Below are 15,889 nucleotides of genomic sequence, written 5' to 3'. Positions count from 1 at the left end.
CCCAGCAGTGAGGTTCTTTATAGAGACAGGAGCCGGTTCTTAAGTTCACTCACATAACTAACCCTGAAAGAATTAGCATCACATGAAGCTATCACAGGTCACATCCCACACAGCCCACTCCCAGCCTCACGGCAGCCCTGGACAAGGTTCCCATTACTGTTCCTACTTTGCAAGGGGAGATCACTTGCTCTGGCGGGCAGAGCTGGCCAGAGGCAGAGCTCAAGCCCAAGTCAGGCCCTTCAGTACTTGACCCCACGTCCTCCCAGCCACCTGCACGCATGCAGGGCACTTGGGCAGCGGCTGTGGGGCACAGCTGGACCCCGAGCTACGCTGTAGCCACCCAGTGACTATGTGGACACAGGGAGACTGGGAGAATATTCCAATTGTTCACTCTGGGGATGGATGATGGCAGGCTGGCCTCGTGGCATCGGGGAGGGTTTTACTCAATCAGCAACTGACTGCACATGACGGCCAAGGTCACTGCGTGGCGTTGAAGCTTTGGCTTCTCCTGGGGTAAGGTGCATGGGTGAGATTTCTTTGTGTGCACTGGCAGACTTTTCCAAGCACAGACACCGGTATGACTTTTTTGAAAATTAAGATGAAGATACAGGAAGCTCCAGTAAAGGTCCATCCTGGCTTGGGCAGAGTCGGTGGATGGGATATTTGACGTTAAGGGTGCTGAGCTCATTGCCACCAGAGGGCGCTCATGGACTGTGTTCTTGATGTCCACTCCGCCGTCCACACGCAGGATGGACCGAACAGGAGCTTCCGGGTCTCCTGGCCTGTAAGGCTTGACTAGCACGGTTTACAGTTGCTGCCACTTGGGGTGACTACATTCACTTTGCCCCCGAGAAACGAGAAGGGGTTTTTGCCAGAACGGGGGACAGGGAGGGAACCGAGATCATTCTCTCCACTCCAGGGCCCTCTTTGGCATGCTTATGCTTTGCAACATTCAAGTAAAAAAATTCTGCGTGTGAAATGCAACTTTCTCATCAAAGGTCTTTGGGATTTTTCCTCTTAATGCTTTCACCATTATGATCCTCAAAGGCACAACACTGAGAGAAACTTCTAGAAGGGGTAAGAGAACACGCTCCTTTTCCTGGCCTCCGGGGTTGCCTGCTAGAAAACATTTCTACCTAACTATGGGAGAGGGTGTTAGGTCCCCACAGTGGACCTCTTCATCACTCCTGCTACTAAAAAAAAAATAAAGTCCCCCTTGTCTGTCCTTAAATTCCAGTCTCTCGGGCCCGGCGGCGTGGCCCAGCGGCTAAAGTCCTTGCCTTGAAAGCCCCGGGATCCCATATGGGCACCAGTTCTAATCCCGGCAGCTCCACTTCCCATCCAGCTCCCTGCTTGTGGCCTGGGAAAGCAGTCGAGGATGAACCAATGCATTGGGACCCTGCACCCGTGTGGGAGACCCGGAAGAGGTTCCTGGTTTCCGGCATCGGATTGGCGCGTACCGGCCCGTTGCAGCTCACTTGGGGAGTGAAACATCGGATGGAAGATCTTCCTCTCTGTCTCTCCTCCTCTCTGTATATCTGGCTTTCCAATAGTAATAAAATCTTTTAAAAAAAAATTCCAGTCTCAAGGCCTGCTATGTTGTATAATAAAATGGGCACTGAGTCATCCGAAAGTTAACAGTGCCTAGAAGAGGGATGGCTTCGAGCTGTAATTCCGCTGCCAATTGGCACAGGTGGCGCACGAGCAGTTTCCATCACTCCTGTAGGACGTCAGGTCCCTGAGAACCAGTCATGATCATGACGCATGCAGTTCCAGGGGCTGGGGTAGAATGTGCAAAGTCACGAAGAAATACGAAGCAGCCTGCCATGCAGCTGCCACTTTGGCTGAATCTTTGCTGGTCGAGGGGCAGCAAAGAACCCCAATGTGTGCAGATGGGTCCAGACGGACCAACCTTGGCCTCCAGTTCAGAGGGACCCTACTTTTCAGCTCCTGGGGGCAGGGGGTCACGGTGGGTGTGTAGGCCTCCTTAGCCAATGAATTTTTTTTTCAGATAGCTGTAGCTACCTTCAATATTTTTGTAAAAATTATTTTCATTTTGTTTGAAAGAGGAATGAGGGAGAGAGATTGATTTTTCCATACACTGAATTATACCCCAAATGCCCACAACAGTGAGGGTAGGACCAAGCCGAATTCAGGCCTCCTCTGTGAGTAATGGGTCCAGAAACTTGAGCCCCCACCACTGTGTCTTGATTGGCAGGAAGCAGCAACCAAGGCAGGACTGAAACCCAGGCATCCTGACACGAGATGTGAGCAAGCAGCATACTTGTTGCCCACCCCTGTCCTGGAAACTTCAAACCGGACTCCTATCACGGCCTCTGGACACAGACCCTGGGTAGGTGAGAATTACTCATCCTTGTCTGTTCACCTGCACAAGACTTGGCTCAGGAAAGTTCTGGAAGAGTCACTGAGAAGGCTATTCCTCCATGGGGCTGCAGAGCTAGGCTCCTAATCATCAGGAAGCTAAGGTAAGGAGTGGCTAAGGTAAGGGTCTGGCAGAGCAGCACCTGCAGGAACCGTCCCTATAGGGGCTATGGCTCACACTGTTCTTTCAGGAGGCTCCCTGTCGCTGAGTTATCACAGTATGCTTAGCGGGGGATGGGGGTGTTTATTCTTTCTCCCTCATCAGAACATCCCTGTGGGGCAGGGAGAGTCTGGGATCATGCTTGAGTACCTAGAGCCTGGAAGGGTAGATGGCACGGGGGCAGGAGCCCGACGTCTGTTTACCTGAATGAACAAATGGATGGATGGAGAAGTGAACAAGCAGGATCCTATTAAACACTGGGCAATGAGGCCTGGCCCTTGTGAAGTTTACTGTCTCGGATAGCGGCTCCTTAGCATCACTGAACAGAAACTGTGTCCTTTCCCAACACTTTTTCAGGCACTGCATCTGTGCACCTTGAGCTGGGTATAAAAGACAGAGGCCACAGGCAGGGAGGGAACCAATGGATGGAGGTTCCAGGCATAAGTATAGTGTATTTTTATGTTAAAAATTATTATTATTACTTCATGTGTAGGTTGCATGAGAGGTGGAGAGGAAAGAGACAGACACTCAGAGAGCAAGCTCCCAACTATGAGTTCACTTCCCAGGTACTCACAACGGCCAGAGCTTGGCCAGGCTGAAGCAAGAAGCCAGGAAGGTATTCTGGGTCTCCCATGTGGGAGTCGGGGACCCAGCCATGACAGCCGTTGTCTGCCACCTCTCAGGGTTTGTGCATCAGCAGGAAAATGGAATGAGGAGTGGGGGCCCCGTTGCTCTCTGTGGGATGTGGAAATCCCCAGCAGAACTGCCACCATCAGGCCAAACACCCGTGTTCTCAGGATTGCTGGTTAAGCAGCATTTTGCCTTGAGGTCAAAATTTACCGGTACCCTTGAGATGTAACTTATGAATGGACATCTATGGCCAGTTATAAATGAGTCCTAAAATAAAACAGCAATTTTGATCTAGTTGCAAGAGAAAGGCACAGGACTAGAAAATCCAGAAATTCCAGCTGCAGAATTTTTGGTTGAATGACATCTCCCTTTTGTGATCCAGTAGCTGTCTTTCAGGTACGGAGAAAGCTTGGGACACTGGGTGGAGGGGTGGGCGTCCCTCTGGGTTCCTGAGCTAACTGCCCACACTCCTTGCAGGCTGAGGTCCACAGGTGTGAGAGGCAGACACTGCGGTGGCCCTGTTAACAGAAATGGGAAGTGGGGGTGAAGAAGATGAGGTTTGCAGGAAGGCAGGCCTAGGGTCACACCGCACCTGTCTAAGTTCCAGCTAGTTCCTGGGTGTCCCTGGGCCTGTTCCATCCCCTCGGCTGTGTCATGGATATGTTAGAAGTGAATGACCCAAGTTACACATCTAAAGTACTTGCCAAGAGTGCTTGCTTGTGGCTGGTATTTAACACATGCTAACATCAGGGACAACCAGTTAGCTGATCGGTTAAGCTTCCACCTTCCTGCGAAGGTGGACCCCAGGAGGCAGGCCTGATGGCTCAAGTAACAGAGCTCCAGCCACTCATTCCTGGCTCTTGACTCCAGCGCTGGCCCAGCCCTGGCTGCTGCAGGCATCTGGGGAGGGAACCAGTCAACAGAAGTTCTCTGTGCCGCTTTGGTGTCTGCATGTCTGTCTTTGCCTCTCCAGTAAACAAATGAAAAAAAAAAAATACCAATATTGGAGCCAGCATTGTGGCTCAGTGTGTTAAGCTGCTGCCTGCAATACTGGCATCCCATATGAGTGCCTGTGGTGTCCTGGTTGCTCTGCTCGCTGCTAATGTGCCTGGGAAAGCAGTGAAAGGCAGTCCAAGTGCTTGGGTCCCTACCATCCACATGGGAGAACCGGATGGAATGTCTGGCTTCTAGCTTTGGCTTGGTCCAGCCATGGAAGTCATTTAGGAAGCAAACCAGTAGATGAACAATCTCTTTTTTTTCTCTATGTCTTCCCTCTCCCACCCCACCCTCCCCATCTCTGCCTTTCAAACAAATAAATCTTTCAGGGTCAGCTTTTCAGCGTCCAGAGTAAGTTACTGTTACACCAGCATCTCACATGGGTGTTGGTTGGAGTCCCAGCTGCTCTCCTGCCAATGACGCTCCCTGCTCATGCCCTGGAGAAAGCCGCGGAAGGTTCCCAGGGTACTCGGACCCAGGAGACTTGGAAGGAATTTCTTGCTCTGGCTTTGGCCTGGCCTAGCCCCAGCTGTTGAGGACATTTGAAGATTAAACCAGTGGATGGGAGAGCTCTGTTAATTCTGCCTTTCAGATAAATCAAAGTGTATTAAAAAATAATAAATCGTGTTGTTCTTGACCATGCTGGGACCCTGTCCCGCTTCTAGTGGCGTGGATCCGTGGTCCTGGTTGCCATGCCACACTAGCTGCCTGTTCTCCCGAACCTCCCGGGGGCTACCCTTGCCTTGGCCCTGCATGGACTTGCATTCCTGGTCGCCACTCCACTAGCTGCTTGCTGCCCGTTCTCCTGACGCTCTGCCCTCTCGGCTCTGCCCTGCGAGCTGTCTCCCTGCCCGCGCGGCCAGGCTCTCCTCCGGGTCCTACCTGGCTTTTCAGACTCTCAATCTCCTTGTTCTTGGTCTCCAGGTCGTCATCCAGCACCTGGAGCTGGTGGGCGCTGTGCCTTTCGCGTGGCCTGCAGGCGGCCACCTCGGACAGTCTCTGGCTGAGCACGGCCACCTCGTTCTGCAGGTTGGCGATCATGGCGTCTTTGTACTTGGCCTCGATTTCAAAGTCCGAGAGCCGGTTGACCTCTTTGCCCAGGAGCAGGATGAGTTCGTCCTGGGTGGAGACCAGAGGGGGAAGCTCCCTGGGCGTGGGGCCGGGCACAAGGCTGACCCCATGTGAAACAGGCAGGGAACTGGAGGGGCAGTGCCGTGGTCAAGGGCAGGCAGGGCCAGGTGGGGTGTTGGTGCTGCCTCTGTCGCCCCCAGACACTCAAGTTTGAGTAAAATCACACACCTGTCAGCAGACTCTCTGTACCAGGTGTGTAGGTCACAAAGGTAGGGAATCTTCCCCTCACCCTAAAATTACACTTTGTGAGAACCACCACCCCACCTGGGGTCTGTGGTTTTTTTTTTTTTTTTTTTAATTAGCTTCCCCAGCCACACTGGGAACGGGAACAGGTAATTAGGAAAACGATGTTCTAGCCTACCCCATTCTGACTAGAATTAGCGCTGGTTTTTAACTAAATATTGTTTTTTATACATCCTTGAACACTTCCCCTTTTGGCTCTCCTAGCGCCTCCTGCCACTTCCGGTGCTCCGCAGTAACTCCTGGAAGGACGTGACAGGAGACTGCAGACTTCGCTGCGGGTTGCTTGTGAACTTCAGGATAGAAAAGAAACCCCTGGCGCACTCGCCCGAGGGAGTAGTTAGCCCATGCTCCCATCACCGCAGGAAAAAAAGCTCTGGAGCCAAAAGACTTTCCCCAGAAGGAAAAATTCACCTCAAACTTTCCTCCAGAAATCATCATTAGAGTGCTGGGGAGATGGGAAAACATTTTCCCAGGGCTATTTTTATAAGTATCTACAGGATCTCCTGGGAGAAATTACTTTATTTAAAACCTGGTTCTTAATTCACTGTTTGAAAGACAGAAGGCAGAAAGAGAGAAATTCCTACCACTAGTTTATTCCTGTGTCTGCGTGAAGGCAGGCCTAGGGTCTCACTGCACCTGTGAGCTGAAGCCAGGCCCGGTATCTCCATCCAGGGGTAACGTGTGTAAAAGGGACCCAAGCAACTGAGCCGCCACCTGCTGCCTCCCAGGACAGTAGCAGGGAGCTGGGATTGGCAAGAGTTGGGACTCACAAGCAGGCACTCTGCTGGGGCACTTGTGCATCTGAGTGACTGAGCCACTGTGTCCCCCGCCCCGATTGCTGTGAAAGAGAACCCTTCCCTCGCAACAATTTCCTTCGGTTGGAAGGAGATACAACAGGCAGTTCCGGCCAGCTAAGTGTCTGGCCCTCATCTGGGGGAGGGACAGGGTGGCCTCACTGTGGAGTGTGTCTGGCCTTGCCTGGGGGAGGGACAGGGTGGCCTGGCTGTGGAGTGTGTCTGTGGGCTCAGCTAGCACAAGAAGGCAGCTGGGCACCAGTGAGACACTCAGCAGGACAGTGCGTTCTGACTGCATCATTTAAGCTCTTGGATCCAGCCACGCCTGAAGCTAGTCGGACTTTACGCTATCCGCTAAAAGAAGCCGATGCATGCCTTTAAAAAGGCCAATTTGCTTCTTGTCACTTGCCCTGGAAAGACATAGAAAAAGTTGCAAATGTGGCTGCACTGTCACTCCAGTTTGACATCGGGATGTATACTCAGTGGCTACAAATGCTTTCAGGCAGTAGTTTGCTTCCTCTGTTTCCCGGCTCCAGGTGGGCTGGCCCTGTCACTTGGTCCAACCATCAGAATGCCAAATGATCCTGAGTGCTCTGCAGGAAAGCTTGTAGGAGGCTATACTGTGTCCTGGGGTCCCTGAGACCACTGCATTGTGGAGGGCCTTGGGATGAAAAGTTGTGTGTGGAGAGGGCCTCACCATCCCATGAGGTCCCAGGCACCGGAAGGGAGGCCACTTGAGGCTGTCAGTGCCATGAAGCCAATGGCTGATGGCAGCTGGGGCAGGGGGACCAGAAATCACCAGCTGAGAGGACCCACAGGTGGTGGAAAATGCTAAGTTGCAGCCCTGATGGAGCACACGTGTTGGGCGGCTTGTGACTTGCAGTGGGTGACAGCAGAAGCCTGGCTTGCCACCTGTCTACCGCGCGCCCCCAGGTCTGCTCTCAGCACACCTGCAGCTGGGAGCTGTGGACTCAGGAGTGTGGCTCACCCCTGCGGGACAATGGCTCCAGCTTTCCACGGGCTCTGAGAACTGCCTGAGCTCAGGTCTGTGCCTTTTTGAGGATGAATTCAGGATGCGGCCAAGCAGGGGAGAAACCAGTCTGGATCTAGCCTCCCCAGAGAGGCTTCAATCCACCTGTTTGACACCTGTTCCTGATTCAAGCTGGAACCGCTCTGTTTCCTGGATGAGTTTCCCCACTCTTGCTCAGTGGCCCCTAGGCCTCCATTCCCAATTCCTCCTGCTAAGCAGCGCATTTTCCCCACGACTCCCCATCATTGGTGAGTGACTCAGCCTTGGCCATGTGGCAGGTGGAGAGTAGCAGCCTAGAAGTTAACCAGACCTGCGTGTGAATTCCTCCTCTGTCCCTTGCACTGTGTGACCTCAGGCAAGTGCCTGGACCTCCCTGAGCCACAGTGTTCTCCTTGACACAGCGAGGGCAACAATCGGCTTTGGAGACAGTGAAGACACAATGCACTAATCAGTGTCAAGGGCAGAGGTCTGGCACCCAATAGGTGCTCAATAAACCCGCTATGGATGCTGTTGCTCTCCGGGATATGTTGGTGGCATGTCCTCTTGGAAGCAGGATGAAGGGGCACTTGGACTTGGCTGTCGAGAGCCAGGGGCAGTGCCAAGTCCTTGCAGAGTCCGCTGCCTGCTGCGGCTCTGCCCTTCCCTGGAGACCCCTCACCTTGTCCTGCTGGCCCAGGTCCTGGTCCACAAAGAGCTCCGGGGCAGGCATGGCCCCTGGGATCCCATCGGCCACGGACTGCTCCGAAAACTCCATGGCACTGGTCCACACTAGGGAGGAGACGAAGAGGGGGCAGAGACGGCCTCGTGAGCTCCGCAAAGCCCGCGGAACAGTGGGGCCAGCCCTCATGTTCCTCTCCCCCAAACATCTGCATCTTGCATGATTATAAAGTGTGCAGAACAGGACGTGTGCTCGTGGCAGCCACCCAGGAACACGGGGAGAGGGAAGAGCCAGCTCATGCTGCGTTCCTGCCCCCATAGATACGCAGTGCAGCTGTGTTCACTGTGACCGGTCTCCAGCCACTTTTCTTCTATGCCACACACAAGCCAGTGGCTTTGGGCAGGTCCTTTAATTTCCCTAAGCCTTGGCTTCTATATAAAGTAATTTAGGGATGTGATTAGTCTCTATGATAAAGGTGACTGTGCGAAGCAAAGGAGACAGAGCAGGCATCAGCAAACCACACCTGTAGAGCCAAACCTGGGCCCACCATTTGTTTGTTTTAAATAAAGTTTTATTGAAACACAGCCACAGTCACTCATTTACGGATCACCTATGGCTGCTACTACTCCTACTAAAACAGAACTGGCTAGTGGCAAGACAGCGTGTAGGACCCCCTACTTCTTGCACAATCGCTGTTGGGCATCAGGGGCCTGATGTGGGATGTACAGGTGTGTTCACTGCTTGGCTTAACGCACACCACTGTTCCCTTTCTAACAGTAGCACTCTACAAGTGCATCAGTATGCATTTATCTGGGATCCACTTGATAGATATTTAGATTTTCCCGTTTTTCTCATTTACCCCTCATCTCATAAGGGTTGTATATGTGGCTTTCAGGAGTTCTGGCATTACTGCGCTTGCAGTCCACTCAGATCACCCCGACTTCGGCAGCAGCAGACACTCTCAGGGCAAACTGGCTGCTGGGGGTGCGAGTTTCATCTCGGACTGAAATTCTGCACAAGCGCCGTGCGTTCTCATCTTCTTGCGAAGTGGGACATTCTTGCTGACGGAATGAGACGTTCATGAGCGCTACCGTGAACGGTGAAAGCAGTCTGCCCTGCTATGTTTACCGAGTTTGCTCAGGGTTGCATTCACTCTCAGTGTGCTTTTTCATTCACGTGTTTTAGAGTTGGTGCTGCTTCCCCCTCTCAAGTCTCCAGCAGAGTGTGGACTCAGCACTACTGGGGGACACAGGTAGTGTCCTGCTGGTGCGTGGCCTTGACCTCTGGATGGCCGCCTCCACCCTGGTGTTGCTGAGGCAGGTGGAAGAGGAGGAGCCCACGTTGCAGTAACAGAAGCAAGAGGCGGCGGTGATCCCTGGGGTCTGGGTCTCGGTCCCAGGAGATGTGGCAGGTTCTTCTGTGCCCCGCATTCTTTAGGCCCAGCACAGACCCTGAGTGATGGCTCCTTGTGTTGGCTGCCCGTGTGATGGCGCGCCCCGTGTGACAGCTCCCTGTGTGTAACCTCTCCTCTCTGAGGGCTCACGCGCCTTCCTTGTCCAGTCTGTTGAGAATGGTTTCAGTCCTCAGTCTCCGTCAGCTTAGTTAGCTCAGGACTATGGAGAATGAGGCACATGGACCAGGCCGAGTACGCAACGCGAAGGTTGGTTATCAGGGCAGCAGGAAGCTCCTGGCAGCTGGGAGGGGTCCTCAAAGGGCGGCTGGGAGGGGTCCCCAGAGGGCAGCTGGCTGGGAAGGCCAGGCCTGTGATCTGTGTATAATGGAGAATGCTCACCCAATTAGCCAAGGTATGCTAATGAAGTGTGCCCTTTTTTTTTTTTAAAGATTTTTATTTCAAAAGTCAGAGTTACAGAGCGAGCAAGATAGGGAGAGAGGGAGAGAGGGAGAGAGGGAGAGAGGGAGAGAGAGAGAGAGAGAGATTTATCTGCTGGCTCACTCTTCAGATGGCCACAATGGCCAGCTAAGATAGGCATCCATGTCTTGGACCACCTTCAGCTGCTTTTCCCAGGCCATTAGCAGGGAGTTGGATCGGATCTGCAGCGGCAGAACACAAGCTGGCACCCCTCTGGGCACAGGCTTTCCGATCACACCACTGGCCTGGCTACTGTGCAGCTGGAATGTAACTGGGTGGGGCAGGAATCAATTAACAGGGGCCTAACAAGGCCCTCCTATCAAGCAGGTCCCCAGCTCGGAGGCAACAGTAGCTAAAGTCCACGTGGTGTGCGTCTCTCAGTGCCCCAGGGCTCCTGGGAGGTTCCACCACGTGCTTGCCCCTCTCTTGTCCAGGGGATCCCTGGAGTCCCCACAACTTGACACCCACCTGCCCTCACCGTCTACACGGCAGGGCAGACTCAGGGCCACAGGAAAGATCTGGTTATGTTTATTTTTAAAATTTTAATTATTTGTTTGTTTTAAACGATGAGAGACACACATGGGGAATGGAGGGCAAGAGATTGTGTTAATGAATTCACACCTCCAATGCCAGGCCAAAGTCACAAGCTGGCAAAAAAACATGGACAAAATCCCCTGACGCTCACGCAGGCTTGCTGAAGGCTGGCGTGTTCTGGGAGCTCCAGATGCTGCCCAGGGTGCTGGCTAAATCCATGTCACAAACCTGGAGGGCAGCGGGCAGCCGGCCTTGGATGTCACCCCTCTGGGAGCGAGGGAGTCACTCTGAGTCCAGAGGGGAGGCCATTGGGGCACACAGAACTCACAGCAGGAGGGCTTCTGGGGTGCTCGCTGACCCCTCCCACCCTTGCCCTCTAAGTCATGGGCAGCATGGTCCTGACTGCCCAGGGCAGAGTCACTCCCACATCCCATAGAAACAGGGCTTGCCACACGTGGTAAGGCTCAGTTCTCTAGTGGTCATTTTGAAGAATTATAGAAAAAAAATGAAACCCATCTTGAACTGAGCCGATTCAAAATAGGGAGCCAGGAGCTTCTCCCAGGTCTCCCACATGGGTGCAGGGTGCCAAGGCCTCGGGCTGTCCTCTCCTGCTGCTCCAGGCCACAAGCAGGGAGCAGGATGGGAAGTGCAGCAGTCGGGACATGAACTGGTGCCCACATGGGATTCTGGCACTTGTAAAGGGAGGATTTAGCCACTAGGCCATTGTGTCAGGCCCCAGCCAGCTACATTTTCATCAGAAAGACCGGATCTCTACGCTGATGTCCCAACACCACAGCTAAAACAGAAAACTCACAGGCAGAAGGATGTGCCAGGCTCAGGGACTATGTCCAGAAACTGAAGTTGAAGAGCGGTCTGTTAACATGTGAACATTCAATTTCAGTTGCAACAGCCATATCGCCAGTGCTCATGGCCACGGGCCGTGGACAGCCACCCGAGAGGGCACAGGGCTGGCATCACCTTTGCTCCTCACATCTATCTATCTATGTATCTCTCTATCTATGTATCTACCTATCTAATATCTTGGAAGAAGCAAGATCTAAGCAGAAAAGAACAATTCTCAAGGCACAGGCTTTGGCTACAGCACCCGACACAATTCTGAGGTCCCAAGCCTGTGGCTTTTTAAAATATTGCTGTGTAGCTAACTAGCTAGTAGTGGTCAAGAGCTCCTCATTGTGACATGGCCAGGCTGGCCTCCCATGATCAGACAGGCCGTGGCTGTGGGTATTTGGCTTACTAAAGTGAGCCTGAGGCCTCCATTGGTGAAAGGGCCAGTTGGTTTGATGGCCATGAATGAGCGGCACTGGTGGTCAGATGGAGGAAGGCCCGGTCAGTGGTGGTGGTGGCTAGGCCTGTGTCTAATAGCAACAGGCCCGGTGCCCAGGCTCTGCTTTTCAATGCTGTGTCTCTGCTGTGGGCCTGTAGAGGCTGTTGCGAGTGGTTCCTTTCTGCCAGTTGGTGGTCTAAGGCCCTAACTTTGAGTTAGAGTATTTGTTCTTGACCGTGAGGCTGTAAATGCAGAGAGGCAGGAAGAGCTGTGGGGTCCATGGCTGACCTCCAGAACCAGGCGACCGGGGCAAGGTGCAGGGCTCTCGTTGCCGGCAGAGGACCTGGAGAGCCTTGTTGCAGAAGCCTTCTCCTGCCTTGCCTGGTCTCCGGAATCCTTCTTCCTCCAAGAACTCTTCCTTGGCCTTGGGGTTGAGCCAGGAGAACATGGCCCCAGCTGGAATGACCTTGGTTCCGCCCAGGGGACAGCTGGCAATGTCTGGAGATGACACTGAGTGTCAGGGCTCACGGGGGAGGGGGCTGGGCTGCACAGGGCCACAGCTGGCACCAGGCAGTGCAGGGCTGCCCCAGTGCCAGGGTCCTGGGACTGGGAGGCCCTGGCCTAGGGAAGTCCTTGACTTTGAATTTGCAAACAGAATTTTCCAAGTCTTCACGCAAGGGTAGGCACAGCCTAAGTGCAAAAACAATTCCTTCAGAGAGCTCTGCTTTGTGAAGAGCGCACGGGTTTTCTTAGGTCCACAGAAATGGGCATTTCCCACGGAGGGCCACCCTGGAGGACTAGGGCGTTGAGTTCACACTTCAGCACAGAGAGTCCTGCATGGTGAAAGCCTGGAAGGCAGACAGAGGGGTTCCTTCTTGGCTAAGACAACCGCCCCCAGGGGGCCAGGTAGACCCAGGGTAGGGGTGTTTTCCAGGCTGTGAGATTTCTCCTTTCCTTCCCAGGGAAACTGCAGCTCAGGGACCACCCCAGCTCTGGGAAACAGGTGAAGAAATCCGCCGATTTATTATGGAGTGAAAAGAGGCCGCAGGCTCACGAAGTACGAGATCCCTGGTGCGTGCCCAAGTGATGGGCTGGAGTCAACCTCAGAAAGGCCTCATGCAGCGTTCGAAGCCACACGCACACAGAGAACCTGGCGGGCAGGCTTCCATTGGTGTGGGGGCTGAGACAGGAATCTCATCCACGTGGAGAAAGAAAGGGGGAGACTGCCTGCCCCTGGGCAGCGGGAGCTGTAGGCCACGCTCTGTATCGCCAAGGCCTTTGGGTTGCACAGCCCTCCAAGTGGGCGCATGTCATGCGAGTTGGCCATTGTCATCCTTAACGCCAGGGTCCGGGGAGCCTGAGTGCACCTGCTGGGACAGCAGTGGCCCAACACTGCACAGCTGGTTGTAATGGCAGTGGTTGCCTCCTCATGGTTTCAGAGACTGCAGGTCAGAGGCCAAGGGCTGGCAGAGGGAGTTGCCCTGAGACATCTGCATTGGCTTGGAAATGCCATCTCCTCACAGCGTCCTCTGTCCCTTGCGCCCTAATGCCTCCTCTTCCAAAGGCCAGGCAGGAGCCCCTCCCAGCCTCACTTTCACCTCCTTCCCTCCATCATCATTAGTTCCACATGTGGCCATATTCGACAGCACTGTGATATTGGCTTCAATACCCAGAGCCGACTTCCACCATGCACCCGAGGAGTCTGCAATCCAGCGAAGGAGCCGGCCTCCTGGGGCTGGCTCGCATGAGCTCCCCTCCCCCTCGCCCTGGCTTCTGCTGTGCTCTGCAGGACCACTCGATGGAGGGAGCTGGGGCTATTTCACAAGCAGACTCAGGGGTCTGGGGCAGGTCCTCCTGGTGGACAACTATGGCTACCTGCCAATGGCTAGCCAGAGAGGCACCATGGGCTCCCACTAGGAGCTGGGTGAGGCACCAAGCCACAGGGGGATGCCCAGCCTCAGCTGCACCTTCAGAGAGCTGGCAGCTCAACCGCTGCCATTCACTCATTAATCCAATGACCTGCCCATCTGAGGTCTGGCTACACATTCATCATTCATGTTTATGCATGCACACACACGCCCATGCAAAGAAAGGCATTGCAGGGTTTCTGCCATGGGCATATGAAGGGACACACACCAGAAAGTTAACACCGGACATCCACATGTTAAAGCTTACAGCTGATTTTTCTCCTCCACTTTTTGTTTATCCTGAAATTTGTCTCCTGGTTTTCAAGATACCAGCGGAGGCAAGCACAAACCAAGACCTATCCTCTAGGCTTCTCCGTCATCCCACCAGCCTCCGTGGAAGCCCCACGCGTACCTTGTTTGATGATGGGAGATGTAGGGCCCATCACGAATGAGAACATCTTCCCGCTGGCACTCATGGGCCGTCCGTGGGGGCCTGGCGGGACCATGGTTGGCTGGGGGAATCCCTGGGACCAGCTCCTTTGCACATATGCTGGCTGGACGCCCGGATGGAAGGGGATATGTGCTGATGAGGGTGAGTGGTTCTGCTGTGGTGAGGACCGACACGGTTGTGGCCTTGTCCAAGGTGTTGGGCCCCTCGCCCACGGGAAGGAGACCTGCAGGGCAGACCAGAGATGATCGTCAGCTGGAATGGGCTCCAGCCCTTTGTTCTGAGGCAGAGAGCAGGCCTGTGAGACAGCGAACAGGCCTGCGTTTGGCCATGCAGAGGGTGGCTTGCGTGGTCACATAGGAGGCCGCTCTGAGTCACGAGGGGACAAGGCCAGCACGGTCGGTCGCTGAGATAAAATGACCACTAAACAGATTGGGACTACTGGGAACTATAACAGATTGGGAAGTTGCAAAACTGACAGCTCAAGGCTAGGCTAACAGAAGCACACGTCTGCACCTGCCAGTGCCATCAAAGCTTGAGGCAAGAGACAGTCGGGGCTCAGCCTGTCGGGAAGGACACAGGCTGACGGCCTTGGCAGAAAGAAAGCTTTTCCCTAAGTGGCTACCGACTCCCTGGTCACATCTGACTGTGTATCTCTCAGTTGACTGGCCGTGCTGGCTTTGTGCCTCTATGACTCAGGCAGTTCCTGGGTGACCCAGTGGTCATTTTCTATAACATTTCCAGTTATGCATTTGAGATCCCTTGATCTCAGCTTATGAGTCATTTCCTCTAGGAAACCTTCTTGGACTCTCCTTAAGTTTAGGACGGTGGTCTCACCAAGGGTCACACAGCACACTCTCAGTGCCAGTCATGGCTTGTGCCCCTCGTACCAAGCACCTGCAAGAGAGTGGCAGCCATGAGCTCAGCGCACACGCCCAACCCTCTGGTGATGGCGCTGAGGCTGGGCCAGAGCAGGTGATTTTCTCTGGATCCCCAAAGGCGGCAGGAAGCTGCTGAACTGGCAGGATGCCACCTCTTCCGGCTGGCTCACTGCTGTATCCGCAGCTCCTACAATGATCACAGGGTACACCTGCTGGGTGCTCACACACTAGCTGAACCAGACAGCGAGAAAGCTGCTGCCTCTGGGCCAGCCCTCTGGGACTCCTCAGCTCCTGCTGAGGGTCTCCGGGCTGTCCCCAACCTCGAACCTCAAAATCTAGGGCACCCCCGCTCTGGGCAGAGTCTCCCGCAGTGTCTGCAGAAGACGCCCCTAGGCAGATGCAGCTCCAATCCCTGGGCAGCACGCCAGCCGCCTGTAACCATGGAGTGCATGGGATTCAGTGGGGGGGGGGTGTCATGTCATGCCTGTGGCTTAAGTGATGTCATTTATGGCACTGAGTGGTTCTGTTTGTCACAGCCGTCCGTTGGGAAAGGGCATCCTTAGTCCTACCTCGCAGACACAACTTGAAGTCACCCAAACTCAGCGAGTGGGGAAGAGGAACAGGACAGAGAAAGGCCAGCTCTCCTCCCTCCCTGCCCCATTCTTTGAGCAGAGATGTTGCACTTTCCATTTAGGGTGCTCCGTTCAAGGGTTACACACACACACACCTAGGCAGGGCTGCACCTGCCCAAGCATTGCCCCTGGCCTCCTGCTCCTCCTCTTCCTTTGGCTGAAAGTACATGAGCCCAGAGACGCGGAGGGAGGTGGAGGATAGCGCCCATCCCAGACCAGGCCCTGGCAGACAGGCCTCCCTGTGCCTGAGCGGGGCTGTGGCCAACAGGCAGCTTCTCCCCTTACTTGGGACCCTTACCCGCGGTCCA

The 15,889-nt window shown here is 54.2% G+C and overlaps 1 protein-coding gene across 4 annotated transcripts in view; it reads right to left on the bottom strand.

Annotated features, from left to right (window-relative positions):
- FHAD1 (forkhead associated phosphopeptide binding domain 1) overlaps nucleotides 1-15,889 on the bottom strand; it is a 111,161-nt gene that overhangs the window by 64,603 nt on the left and 30,669 nt on the right. For 3 of the 4 annotated variants that reach the window (XM_058675520.1, XM_058675506.1, XM_058675512.1), the window contains exons 4-6: nucleotides 14,033-14,294; nucleotides 8,025-8,134; nucleotides 5,051-5,287 (exon numbers count right to left, since the gene is read on the bottom strand). In XM_058675520.1, coding sequence (XP_058531503.1) covers nucleotides 5,051-5,287; nucleotides 8,025-8,134; nucleotides 14,033-14,294 — 609 coding nt within the window. The remainder of the gene's footprint in view (nucleotides 1-5,050; nucleotides 5,288-8,024; nucleotides 8,135-14,032; nucleotides 14,295-15,889) is intronic. The other variant, XM_058675528.1, reaches the window with a different exon arrangement.

This window comes from Ochotona princeps, chromosome 2 (assembly GCF_030435755.1).
Source record: "Ochotona princeps isolate mOchPri1 chromosome 2, mOchPri1.hap1, whole genome shotgun sequence".
In the NCBI taxonomy this organism is placed as follows: domain Eukaryota; kingdom Metazoa; phylum Chordata; class Mammalia; order Lagomorpha; family Ochotonidae; genus Ochotona; species Ochotona princeps.
Note: the sequence above shows the minus strand (reverse complement) of the source record. Positions and strands in the feature narration are given on the sequence as shown.